The following is a 14717-nucleotide window of genomic DNA, read 5'->3' as shown; positions in this document are numbered from 1 at the left end:
ACTCTCAAACCATTCCTAGCAGCCAGACCACTTCAACATTGATTTTTAATATGATTTTTTAATATAAAATTAAGTTTTAGAATTCATGTTATTTCTACATTATTCTCACAGTGTGTTATTTTAGTAAACAAGGCGCTATGTACTTATTTTTATTGCATTATAATATATGTAGCAACTCACATTGAGCCATCAGCTTTTTTAAGTACTAGCAATTTTTTCCAAGCACTGGCACTTTAAATAAGAGCAATTAAATGTTGTTAATAGATGATGCTGTGTGATTAATGTGTATTTAAGGAGTTGCTTTTATCTTGTGCTATTGAAGTCTGATGAAGCGTCGCAGGACGTGAAAGTGCTTACTTTTTCTTTTGTTGCTGTTTTCGTCAATAAATGGTGAAGCACATCGTTGGTTATTGCAGTTTTTTTGAGTTTCCTACAGCCGTTGGTGCATCCTTGGTTTTTTATTAGACCCAAACTTAAGTATGGAATAACAATATGGAAACCTTATAAGCAAAACATAAGTAAATTGAAAAGAATAAAGCAGTAATATGCCAAGACTTTTCATGGATATGAACATTTAAATTGTTATGAAATACTAAAATATTTGAACTTGTACAGTGTCTCATGTAGCTATTTAAGAGGAGACGTTATTCAGGAATAGAGGGCATTCAGAGAAAACCCCAAACATTCCCAGAGGAAGCTATCAACAAGTAGATTGCCTAATGATTCTCTACTATGTAGAAGATTCTATAGGAATGAAAAGTATACTAAAACGTAAAACAAAAGCACTTATAAGGGCAACCACTGTGTTGGAGCCAAATGTGTACACCAAAAGTTTTATTAGTTTACAGAAACAGTCCAGAAACGATCTTCACATAAAAATAATCCACACATAAATGTCTTAACTTTCTCAGTGTTTTCATCCACATTTGAACTTCCTCAGATGTATGCAAAACCCCACCTGCCATTTCTGTAAATACTAAATTCAATTAAAACTAATCTATCTTATTTTATTTTAAATTAATTAATTAAAACATGCTGGAGGGACAGGTTCCTGACCCAGAGACTCCCCAGACTCTGGAGTAGACTGCCAGTACATGTCAAGCAGAGTGCTTCCTTGGCCCTTTTCAAAAGGAACCTTGACGATTGGATGGGAGATGGGAAATTCACCCCGGGAGTCACGTCAGTCGCCTTGCTAGACAGGGGTCCAGGGAAGTAATTATTGTGGGAAGAAATATCCTGGGAATTGTTATGGCTAGGCTCATGTAGGCCCTAGGGCCGATAGCCTAGTACCAACCTATGAACCTATAAAACCTATTATAATATTTAAAAACACATTTCTAATTTGTTTTGATATAAAATTAATCAACAAACACTTAAAAATACACTTGAATTTATGCACTTGAATATGTATACATGTACTTGTATATACACATTTAGTAATTATTGTCTTTTATAAACAAATGAATTTTGTTTGTGTGAATATTTGTGGCAGTTACTTGGTTTGTATAATAGATGTACGATTTATGTGCATGGTCTGTTTCTGTGAACTATTAAAACTTTTGGCATACACCTTTGGCTCTAACACAGTGGTTTCCCTTATAAGTGCTTTTGTTTTACGTTTTGGTAACTGTTGAACACTATCTCTTTACTTCTTGGCTTTTTGGAATGAAAAGTATACTAATTAGTTCTCTGAAAGAGCAGCTGATGCATGGAATAGACTACTGAATTACATTAAAGCAATCACTAGTTTAGATATTTTTAAGAACCGCCTGGATACTTATTATGGGAACAACTGTTTTGGTCTATTATCATGCTAGAAAGGCATTAATTCCCATATTTGAAATACTTGTATGTATGTAAATATTACATAGACAAAGAAACTTTGGATTGCCTGAAAAAGGAAACGACAGAGGAAGTGCAAAAATATAAAGAACAAAACGCCGATAATTTTTAAAGGTTTAAAAAAAAGAAACATGGACATGAGAAAGAAAAAGTTCTGGTATGGAACAATATTTGTACAAAGGAGAAAGAAAAGCTGTTTCAGTATAAAAAAAACAGCACCAAAGATATTTGAAAAGAAGTGCAGACAAAGATACCTGGATATGGAAAATTTCACAGTGCAAAACATAAGAAAAAGGGTGAAGTCGAAAAGAGGATTAGTAAGGAAGACGTTAAACCAATAGAAACTGAAGTTGTGGATTATTTACAAGGTGAAGGAGAAAATCCAACACAGGTACTGTCACAGTATGATGAAACCATGAGTCCACAGATTACAGAGAAGTAGGTGGAGCAGGAGGCATCTGAAGACTTCCCATTTGGTGATACTCTGGTGCTTTCTGTAGGAGACCAGTATGGGAGTTCATTTGAAGTTGCACAGCAAGGGGAAAGTGCAGAAAACTGTAGCAACTCTGTCACATACAATGTTGTGGAATGATGCTCAAAGGAGCAGCAGATGAAGCAGGATGCAGCTGAAGAGGATATGTCGAAGGAAGATTTAAGGATCTTTCTATACAATGCTCCCAAGAGAGAAGCAAAGAAGGTGCTTGCAGTTAAAGAAAATAATCTGAAGTAAGAGTTGCTTGATGCTGTACAGATGGAGAGACACATGAAGATCAAGGTAAGAAATAGATTACAGAAAGTGAATAATACCCAAAATGTTAAATGTTTTGTTAAAACAGATGAACACAGTAATTAGGATTATTAAGAGAAAGTTTTGTGATATAACAGAAATAAATAGGACAGATTACTGTACAGCTAAATTAATAGCAGATAGTCTTACCACAAAAACATGGAGCAGTAAGGGGAAGGAAGGGAAGAAATAAAATGCCACAAGAGAAGTTACCAATAGAGAAAGCTATAAAGCAGTATCACTGTTAGAAGAATATAGAAGAGGAACAGGTAATCAAAAATACTTTAGAAAGATGAACATAGTAAAAGCAATGTGCAGTATGAAAGCAGACAAGCATCTAACATACACTATTCCAGGTAATAAACTACAGGTATCAGCACAGGCAGAATGACTTACAAGGTATGCTGAGATTTAAGGGAAAAGTGCAAAATAAGAATTCATTAATAACAAAAGTTTTATTTCGAACTGGAAAACAGAGCAAAAGGAATAGAAACCATCATCAAAAAGTAGACACGTTTTGGGAAAATATGAAAATCCTGTGGACACATTGGAACATAAAAAAAAATGCAGAATGGATAGGAAAATTAAAAGAAGTAGTAAGGAGTTCTAATGTAAAGGATGTGAAATGGGATGAAGCAACAGCCAGAAAAATTGAAAGAAAATTAAGAAAAGCTCTTAACTGGAAACCCCAGGCCCAGACGCAGTAACTAGCTTTTGAGAAAGTGTTAACATCTTTACACAAAGTTGTAGTCCTGAGTAAGAATTGCTTGTATGCATGATTTAACCTTGAGTAAGAATTACTTGTATGCATGATTTAACCATGAGTAAGAATTACTTGTATGCATGATTTAACCATGAGTAAGAATTACTTGCATGCACATCCTGAATGGACACTAACCTTGTTAACAGCAGGAGAAACTATACTTCTTAAGACTGAACCTGCAATTCCTCCTAAAGACTATAAACCAATAGCATTCCATCCTACTATATACTAGAATTGATCCAGACAGAGTTTATAGTCATTTAGAGAAAAAAAACTCCACTTGGCAATAGAACAAAAAGTCGTATGGAAAAAGGGATCAGTGGTTGCTAAATAAAACTGTACGAGACTTGCAAAAAGGGAAGAATCTTTGGTATGGCATCATCATGGACAGATTCCTAAAAAAAAAAACAAAAAAAAAAACTTTTAGTAGTATCTCACATGGATGAAGGAATGCTTACAGATGTATAAGATGCACCCCCTCATTGATCATTTACATTACAGAGGCCATGAAATAGTGACCAAGCACTTTGCAGTTAAGCCATGATAAAGGGCAAATTTTCTGTCACCAACAATGTTTTGTCTTGCCCTTAACTCATTAAGCTGTTTACTTAACAGATTAGGCTGTGGTTACAGTTTGGTGCACAGAAAACATTGTTTAAAGACTTCTCATCTACTTTTGGTGAATGACTTAAAATTTTATAGTTCATAAGATGAGGAGTTAAAAGCACAACTGCATGTGGTTAAAACTTGGTCTTGATAAATGTGCAAAAGCCATGTTTAAAGCAACACCAAAAAAGTCAGTCTGGGACAGGAATGTCATATAAACTTTTAACAGGAGGGAGTGTAGAAATATTTGGAAAGTGATGAATTATCTGTAATACAACATGAACAAATGTGAATGAAGCTCAGGAAAGAATACTTCAGAAGACTAAACCTTATACTGAAAACTGCTTTGACGTCTAGGAATAAAGTCCAAGCTGTAAACCAATTTGCTGTTCCTGTTCTAACTTAACAGTTTTGGGGTGATTGACTGGCTCCAAAAGGTATTAGATCAGTTGGACAGGAAGACAAGAAAAATGCTTCATACTTTTCAAATGTGTAAAAATCAGTGTATACCAAGGTTATAAATTCCTCATTCTGAAGGAGGTATGGACTTCCTCAAAATTGATTACATGTATAGATCTGTTGTCGTGAGACTGCATACATATCTGCTGATCTCACTAGAGACAAACAGTGAAAGTTTTGAAACATGAGAAGTCTAAGATGACTTCCCTGCCTAGTTTAGCAGAAGCATGTTTGTGTCAAGTGGGAATGGAAATTAAACCATAAGTAGACAGTCACAGCAACTGAGCATGCCAAAAAATAAAAACCGCTACAAGGTGAATGATGAGATGAGAAATAAAGAAATGTGGAGAAGGCATAAAGTTTGTGTCAAGTACAGAGATATCGTAGAACAACCTCATGTTGATCAGGATTTGACACAAGAATGGCTAAAGGAGAGGTGAATTGAAACCCACGATAATGGACTATGTACGTTTGTGGACAAAATATTTTGAGCATTTAGACGAGAAACAGGCAAATGCTGATTCTGTAAAAAGAACCGGAAACAGTCACACACAATGTTGCTTGGTGTGATACACTCATGGCAGAGGGCCTGTATTCTGAAAGGCACAATAGTATGACAAGACTGTTAAAATGGGAATTGTGCAAACACTACAATATTGAAGTAGCTGAGAAGCATTGGAAACATGAACCACAAATTATTGTAGAAAATTAAGTGTAATTTATGTGGAATCACCCATTACCAACAGGAATAAATGAGAGAAAACCAGATATAGTAGTCCAAGAAAAAGAGGAAAAGTAGCATTGATCATTGAAATTGCTTCACCCATAATAAGTGTTTTATGTACGGAGAGGAACAAATACATCAAATATCAAGATTTGCAGGCAGAAATGAGAGTAGTGTAGAAGAGGGCTACCCAGACAATTCCATTAGTAGTAGGAGCAATAGTTCTAATAAAGAATTTAGTCTTATTTAGATATGCTGCCGATATACGTAACTCAATGTGGTTTATAGACGGAGTCAATTCTGGGCACATTGTGGGTGCTGCAAAGAGCACTTTTGGCTAACATCAAAGGTGAAACAATAGTAATTTCATGAACTTACTCATACTATGACTTAGGAATGGGGTCCACACCCGTCATACTATTAGAAACCCAGAAGACTTGGAGAAATTAAACCGTAAGTGCTGTCACAATTGCATGGATAACTTTCTTATTCATCATTATTAATCCAGTGCAAACCAATTCACAGATTACATTGACCTTATTCTTAGTATTAACTAGGTTTGCCTTCAAAATTAAGCAGCATTGTTTTGTTGTTGGTGTATTTTTGCGGATGGAAACATTTTTTCTTTTGGCCATGTATGTTACCAAGATATTGCTGTGATCCACTTTGTCTCTGCAGTAACAGATTTTTGATGGCTCTGTTTGTCAGGACTATTGTAGATGCCATGATATGGTGTGATGTCCGTGCACTGACCCAGTAATCAAGGAGCCTCAGTCCTCACCACTAACGCCAGTGAGGGGCATGCACATTGGGGGGTAACAAGTACACATACAGTGAAGTACAAATTCCCTTAAGAGCACGCAGAGATCACAGTCAGCCTGTCATACCAGACCTTTTTCTGCTGTTGGGTTTCTGCCAGGTTCTCCTGGGCCAAGCCCATGAGTTCCCTGAGCCTTGTCCTGAGGTTTAGGACATATGCCACAACAGACTCCTGGTGAAATTCATATTCACCCTCCCACTCATCACAAATTAAGTCTAGAGGCCCCCCTCACCCTATGCCCATACAACAACTCACAGGGTGAAAAACCTATGGATTCCTGGGGAACTTCTCTGTAAGCAAACAGATTTGGCAAATATTTGTCCCACTCCCTCTTAAACTGGCCTGCAAATACCCGTAGCATGGACTTGAGTGTAGAGTTTAACCTCTCAACAAGACCATTAGTCTGGGGGTGGTAGGGGGTGGTCTTTAGGTGCTTCATCCCACAGATAAGCCAGCAGGTCTGACTTGAAATTGGCACCTCTGTCGGTCAGTATTTCTTTTGGGAAATCTGCTCTGCTGAAAATCTCTAACAAAGCATTTGGCACTTTTTCTGCCTCAGTGGAGGACAAAGCCACTGCTTCAGGGTATCTTTTAGCATAATCTACTACCACTAGGATATACTTTTTCCCTGTGGAACTTGGGGTATTCAGAGGCCCCACGATATCTTTAGCTACCCTCTGAAATGGCTCCTCAGTCACAGGCAAAGGCATGAAAGGAGCTTTCACCTTGTCTCCTGCTTTGCCTACCTTTTGGCGCTGCTCACAGGTCCTGCAGTACCCTGTTACATCTGTGAAAATTCCAGGCCATGAGAAGTTCTGCATAGTACGTCTCTTTGTATTTATGCCTGTATGTCGTGCAAAGAGAATATCATGGGCTATGGCTAGAGGCACCAGATGGTCAGCTCTAGGCACTACCAGCTGCTGTATTCTCTCACCTTCTAACCCTCCCTCAGGGGTCCACTCTCTGTACAGTAACCCTTTGTCCCAGTATACAGAATCCCCCTTCCCTTGAGAATCAGGTGCCTCATTAGCTACCTCTCTCAGGCCTTGTAATGTAGGGTCAGAGAGCTATGCCTGTCTCAACTCTCTTTGTAGCCCTTCCCAGCTCCCCTTCTACATGAAGACTGGCATCCTCTGACAGGGGTGCCTCACTGTCAGCCTGGGTACTACTACTTACCTCTACCTTTGCAGTCACTCTGTCCAAGCGAACATCAGTACCCACAAGCAGCTGTGGCTCACATTCAGTCTTACTGCTACAGGGTGGCTCCCTCCCTGAAGTAATCACCTCACTATTCATGGCTGCAAGTGTGCGGTCTGTCTGGGTCTCCCCCAGGCCCACATGCTTGTCTCCAAGCCTGATTGCATGTAATTGCATTAACACATGGTACTTGCGTCATCAAAATCCTTCCCTATCAGCACATCTGCAGGATGGTAGTTTGGTACCCCTGTTATCTCAAGACAACCTACTGTTGGCATTTTGTCATTCCCACTTACTGGCTCCCTCACCTTTTGTTCCCCACCTTGCCTCCTTGGACATCTATATGCCACATGACCCCATTGGTTGCATTCAAAACCTTTAACCCTAGGTCCTGAACGTGTACCTGGTCTAGTGGCTTCCCCTGCTACTGGCAGATTCTGTTGGGGCAGTCCTGGGTAATCACCATGGGTTTCTTTAGACACATGAGCAGCACTGGGTGCCCCTTTCCTGTGCAGTGATGCCCTGCTTGCTAGGTATATGTCTCCCTTCTTCCCCAACTCATCTGAAGTAACACATTGTCTATCAGCTAACCAGATCCTCATGTCTTCAAGCAAAGTACTAAGGGCTTGTTCCCCCTCATCAATAGGTCTGCCAGCCCTTCAAAAGTGGTGACCTGACATCCACTCACCCACCTATGAAAATAAGTGTTCAGTTCAGCCACGTATTCACACACTTTTCCATCTGCCTTGCGTCTATACTCATGAAACTTTTTCCTGTAAGCTTCAGGTGTTGGCTTAATAAATTCTAGCAAACAATCCTTAACAGCAGTATTATCAAAAAAATCATGATCAGATATCTTGGACAACACAGTTACAGCTTTACCATGGACTAAGGGGGTCAGGAACTGTACCCAGAGCCTTTGGTCAACATCATACTGTTTACATACCCTCTCAAACATATGAATGGAAACTTATCAAAATTATCCCCCCCTCTATAAACTGTGGAAGGAGTTTACTGACCTTTTGTGCTTCTGGGGTCTGGTTACTTCCTTCCCCATTACCTCCATGTCTCTGGCGAAGAGTCAGCATCTACTTTTTATGCTGCCTCTCCTCAGCTTTCAGGCATAGCAGTTTCTCATTCTCCTCTGCCTGTAGACATCTGAGTCTCTGCTGCTTCTGTTTCCAAACGCCTTGCCTCCAACTTAAGTCTCTTTAGCTCCAGATTAATTTAAGTCCTCTGCAGAAAGGTTGAGCTGTCCATACTCTGAGTGTTGTACATCTCCATGGCCAGTCTGATCATCCACCTGGTTGCTATTCTCTGATGCAGCTGTGACCAAAACTGCAATTATGTCTGCTTTAGTCAGGTTTCCATGCACCAGTCCTTTAGCCTGGCACATCTCAGCCAACTGGCTCCTTGTCAGCTTACCGTACTCCTCTGCTGGCATGCTTGTCTGCTCTCCCTGACTAACTAAGCTAACAAAAGAAATAAAACAATTGTGATCTGAACTCTGAATATTCACTGTGTGGCAGATTTAGAGTAATAAAACACCTTCAGTGATCACTGTAACAAGCTATAGGAATTCACTATCCACACCACTACAATCCAGTTAGTATGGGATGTGGCTAACTCACCATTATCAAACAGTATCTGATGTGGATATCCCACCACTTTCAAACAATATGTGACACTCTCACACTGGCCCAGTAATCAAGGAGCCTCATTCCTCACCACTAACACCAGTGAGGGACGTGCACCTTGTGGGGATAACAAGTGCACACACAGTAAAGTACAATTTCCCTGAAGAGCACACAGAGATCACAGTCAGTATGGGTCTGGTTTCTCCCTTTCTCTCCAGATCCCCAATAAGACTCCCCACTGGCACAGCTATGGGTTCCAGATCTCAGCCTAGTGGTCAAGCTAAAACCTCCAGCACCCTCTCTGTCCAACTAGTGCTTCATGTCCCTGCCCAAGTAGCTGATACGCACACTTTAAGATTTGATTTATATACAAACATACAGACACTCCTGGGGATGGCTGGCCAAGTTCTCCAACTATGCCCCCTTTCTGCCCAGACTGTAACATAGTACCGACTGCCACCAGCCACTATTATCAGCTACTATAAGGCCCTTCCCAAAGGGTGACCAATTTCACTGTGTAATATTACTGTTATCCAAATAGTGTGATGAACAGCAAGACTATTGGAGTGGCTTGAACAGTATCACCAAATGCACGCAAGTACTCTAGAGCTTAAATTATCTGTACACAAAACAGCTCAATTGAAAGTTTTAAAAATACTTAATAAAAGCACAGGACAAATCTCATTCAACACAGTGCTAATCAAGCGTTCAGAAATCACAGGAAACTTTAAAACAATATTGTAGGATTGCCTGGCATAAATATAGAAAGCAGCTAGACTAATCGGGCTAAATTCCTATCTAACTCTAAGAAAAATCACTGTTCTAAATACTACATGCATACAGAGCAAGCAAGTGCTGGTGAGTGGATGTTCTTACTAGATCCTAGACAAAATACAAAATGCTCAATATTTCTCTGTCCTTAAATTGATAATACACAGTACTGCTGAGTCATTTCAGATTACATCATTCTTGTCCCTTGTAACATTTCTCTTTTGATCTTGCACTTGGCAGGAAGCCACAGCAGTAAAATACACTTCATATGCGAGACCTAGTAATTATCTATGTCTTAGGACAATAGAAAGAATTTCTAGCCCAGACATCCTGTCTCATAGCTTGAGATCAAACAGTCATAAAGTGCTTTACTTATCAGCTTTCTTCTAGCAGGATGCACTGTATTTACATTTTTGAAGCTCAAGACATAACACAATTTTCTTAAATTTGTTACACAAGCCTGTGGATCATATTAATATTTACAATTACATAGAATTATTTACAAAATTTTATCTAGTTGGGCTGGCTGCCTTCACAGATTGTGTAATCAAAGAACTGTAGAAGTGGTAGCAGTCATACAATATGACAGAATTTTTGCAATCTTTTGTTAAATTCCTCATTGATTTTAAACTTTGAAATTATGGTGATTTTGCTAACAGAAACTACTATGAATAGTCCAGATGGGGTAGTAAAGCTAAGGTCAGAAGGCAGCTGACAACAAAGGAGGTATTTCTTAGTGACTCCATGAATAATGGTATTATAGACTCGATTACACTAAGAGATGTAAAAATACAATCCCTCAGAAATCATTTGAGTGATCATGAGAAGTCAAAACTCCTTCAAATTCCTTACCTAAAAACACCTCTAATTCCTACTTTCTCTTACTTCTACTTCTTCACTACTCTTCTCATCTCAACCTCCAAAGTGCTCTACTTATGACCTCCTCACACACTTTTTTCTTCCTACTGCTGTCTCAACCTCTGTCCCCTAAACTCCCTCTCACTGAACTTCATTTACCTCCCTGTGAACTTCCCAGACTCCATAGCTCAACCATCACTTCCTTGATTGTATCTTGCAAATAGTTTGTCAGCTGTTTTAAACAGCTTCTGTTTATTCATAATTGACACTAGCTTTTGTTACCTTTATAAAGTTTGTATGTATTTTTGTAGAGATTTTTTTTTAATGTACTTTTGTTGGAACTTTTCTCCCTGAGCCTCCGCTGGAAAAGGGCTGTGGCTCAGTCGGACAGTCCCAGTCAACAAATGTCAAATACATACATAAATAAATAAAAATGTTCCATTCGGAGCAGGGGTATATATCAAAGTCAGCTCGCACGTCGCACATTGAGAGCAAGCACCTCTCCCCACAGCTCCAGACTTTTTATTGTAACTCCATGGTCACTCAACATTGGAGAAAGGAGAAACTCCCCAAAACACACAGTCCAATCTGTCATTGCTTTCAGTCTAATTAGACTGAGCAAGTGATTACTGAGGAATTGTAGTTTGAGGACACCTGCAACAGCTTAAATTTTGTGCCCTGTCTATACAAATGCTGTCTGTTTTAGCACACTTTCAGGAACAGACATCAGTTACATCATCACCATTTGATATGCTTGTTAGTAGTGTGGTTTGAATGGTCTTTTGTGGTTCTGGTTATCTTGATGTCGCACAGTGACTTGGTAAATTTGCTTTTAATTGCAGTGTATCTGTGTGCCTGCCTTTTATGATTTAGAAGCATAGTTTTACATGGTTCTGTATATACATTACATTAAAGAACATGAAATTACAAGATAAATGCTACGTCTGAACCATTTAAAAGGCATGTCTGATGGTACATCAGTGTATTGTAGGAATAACCTTCTTGAGATCCTGTGAGCTCAAATTTCCTGGGAGCCCCAAAATTGCTAATCAGTCCTTGCTGAGTATGTGGTGGTTGATAAATGAAAGGATGCAATTGCTGCAGCAGTTAAATGAACTAGAAATGGTAACAAATGTTATAGGCCACGAAATCTGTTGTGTTTCCATGATAATGGAAAAAATGTACTTGATCAGATTAGTGAGCAAATTTATAAACTTGATAGAATAATTATAAGGAGGGACTTGCTACTAGCCTTTAACAAGTCTGTACTTATAAAAAAAAATGTTATCTGGATGGTGATGGCTGATGTAATTTTTACTGCCTTCTGACAAGCATTTGGGTGTTGCTGGGTCTTGGGTGGAGTGAAAATATTTTCACATTGATTCACAAATGGAATATGAATCAGAAATGGAAGTGAGACTACATCAGTGATGTACAGAACTTAGGAGTGGGTACAGTAAAGAGGTCCAGCTTGGCAAGACTATTTTTTAATTTATATACCTGTGATCTCATTTTATCGGATGAGACTGATGTGCAGATTTTTTTTCATTAAAGCTTGCTGTTTATTAGCTCCCCCTCCTTTTGGTGTTGAACTCGTGACCTTCCCCAGGAAATCCTTGGCACAGAGTTAAGAGGTGATCAGTGGCATCGGCTATGGAGATTTTTGTGTGCTCTTGCTGACATGTAACTATGCAAGCAGTGATTGTCTGTCTCTGTCTTAACCTCACTCCGAGTGGCTGATGTGAACACACTGCATCACTGTTGGGGCCTACTTTGCCCTCCACTTTTATATGACTGCACCTGTCAATACTCTTTCAACAGCCTTGTAAGACAGGGGACCATATCCTGAATTAGTAGCTGCAACTTCATTACCTTCAAGTCTCCACTTGCATGTGATGAAGCAGTCAGCTGGGTCACCATTTCCTCAACCCAGGCTAGCCAAGCTTACACTAGTCTCTTACCCACCCCCCCTACCTGGTTCTTCCAGCTGCTGATCCACTATTCAGAATGGAGTCTGCTAGCCAGCAGTAGGGTCCCTATTATTTCACTGTAGTGCGATGTGGTATATATAATTAGTGGAGAGTTTTGGGTTTCAGTGAATGGCATTTCCCATGAAATACCATTCGATAATTTTGAAGGTTCACTGAAATAATATAGACCCCCTGCAGTAGGAGCTAAAATTCCTGTATGCCCCAATGAAAAGCTGCAGATTTATAAATGACCACTTTTTTATTTTTAATTTAAAAGCAAGACAGAATGTGTTTATCAAAGGCTCTAGGTGTCCTAGGTGATTGAGGTGTTATAAATTAAAGGTCTTAATTGGTGCATCAGCAAAGATGCCACTAGGAAATTTGAAACAATATGATTGCATATTTCGAAATGATGTCCTTATTCAAGTAGTGACATTTTACTGAGATTTAACCATTGACATTGAGAGCCACTTACCAATTGCATGGTGTGGATCAATAAAGGCCTCACTACTGCCCAGATGTCTTGGGATCGACCAGTGACATGAACTCTGGAGGTGTGAGCAAGTAATGTAGGTCTAAGTACAGAGAGTTGCTCATCCATCCGGGTAGGAAGAAGGTTGATGTACCTGCAATGCTTGTGGATTAGATTCCTCCAAAGATGTACTGGGATAGCTGTATGCAAGATCAGCAAGCAACACCTTAGGTTGTATCGGAGTTAAAGTCTGTGTGGAAGCATGGACACCTTAAATCTACTTTTCTTTGTGATGCTTCAGTGGCGCATGCTTGTAGTGTGGCAATGTGGGGCAGGAGCATTTGAGACCTATGTGAGGAAACTCTGATAGCTGCCTAAATGATGGTCCCACAAGCTTGTTGAAGGGGATTTGAAGGATAGTAGGCAGGAGAAACAAAATGATTAAAAAAAAGTTGAGTCACACACAGTCTGACAGACACGTAATGCAACTTTGTTAAAAGGCTGATTAGATCACCTGAATTGACAAGAAACTTGCAGAGCTGCTGTTCAATATTGATGATACTGTTGTTTATAGATGTGATTAATACTCTTTTGGAATATGTTGGTTTGCTGTGGTGTCCTCCTAGGGATGTCTAAACCAAGTCGAAAGAGATCAGTAAAGATCGAAGAAGACAGTTGTAGGGTTTATCTGTCTGGACTACCAAACCAAGGTAGCTCAACCTGGTTTGTTTCTTATTGTAGAATAATATGTAACATTTTATCAACATTTTATAACATTACACAGTTCTTGTCTGACTGTTCAGGATTGAGGATGGAAGTCTAGATTCAATTTGGCTGGAACATGATGTGAAGCTACTTTGAAAATGAATGGGATTGTTGAAAAAGTGACCCCATTATAGAGCACACAGTATGAAAAAAAATAAAAAAAGAAGCTGTTACTTTTTGGTGGTAGGAAAGGCACAGGTACTATTGGAGTAATTTACTTCTGAAAATTTATGCATGAATGTTAGTCATGTTGGATGTCAGTGAGTTTGCATCAGACTTGGAAATCACATATTTAGGGAGCAAGAAAAACATTGCACAGCCAGAAAATAGTTTACCGTGGTCAGGCTCTTAAGGCATCCAAGTAAAAGACAGCAGTCTATGTGAAATAATTTTAACATTTCTAACCCTATGTTTCTTTATGGATTTTCAGGTGTTACAGGGGTAACAGAAGCTGTTAAAGAAATAACACTGGACACTAAGGTACGTTTTATCTTATGTTTGGCACACACACTTTGCTCTAAGACAGCCACCGCAAAAATATATTTTATTTATTTGCGTTTGTTTTCCAGAAAAGCTCAAATGGGCATGGAACCAGTTTTCTGCGGAGGTCTGCTGAAAATTATCTAATGCTCCTTTACTGCTTATAGCCCATTTTTGACTATTTGGTCCACTTGTTAGGTGAGAGATGCAGGAAGCAAAGATGAAAAAAAATCAGACATTGGGTATGGGGTTGTTTCCTTTGTATCACATGCCCTAGATGCAGACAGTAGATTGAATGCTACTGCATGATCTTATGCCTTGACCATTCAGTCCTCTTTTCATCAGTTTCTCAGGCTGTCCTTTTGCCACATGTTCATGCTTTAAGCTAAGTTACTGACTAAGAAGGTAAACACATTGCCTGTTGCTCAGATGACAGCCTTGAAGACCATTGACTGAAAATAAACTATACTATTATACATAAGTTCATAAATGTAGTTAAAATGTTTACAATAAAATGTCTTTTGGCTTTTCCCGGTTATGGATTGCCACAGCAGAACTCTGGTCCG

General features: G+C 39.1%; 1 protein-coding gene across 1 annotated transcript in view; it reads left to right on the top strand.

The window, feature by feature from the left end:
* ATG3 (autophagy related 3) overlaps positions 1-14717 on the top strand; it is a 1040279-nt gene that overhangs the window by 374508 nt on the left and 651054 nt on the right. Inside the window, exon 9 of the mRNA XM_044072369.1 lies at positions 14102-14151. Coding sequence (XP_043928304.1) covers positions 14102-14151 — 50 coding nt within the window. The remainder of the gene's footprint in view (positions 1-14101; positions 14152-14717) is intronic.

Source organism: Protopterus annectens, chromosome 5.part0 (genome assembly GCF_019279795.1).
Source record: "Protopterus annectens isolate FY-2018-M chromosome 5.part0, PAN1.0, whole genome shotgun sequence".
Taxonomy (NCBI): Eukaryota; Metazoa; Chordata; order Ceratodontiformes; family Protopteridae; genus Protopterus; species Protopterus annectens.
Note: the sequence above shows the minus strand (reverse complement) of the source record. Positions and strands in the feature narration are given on the sequence as shown.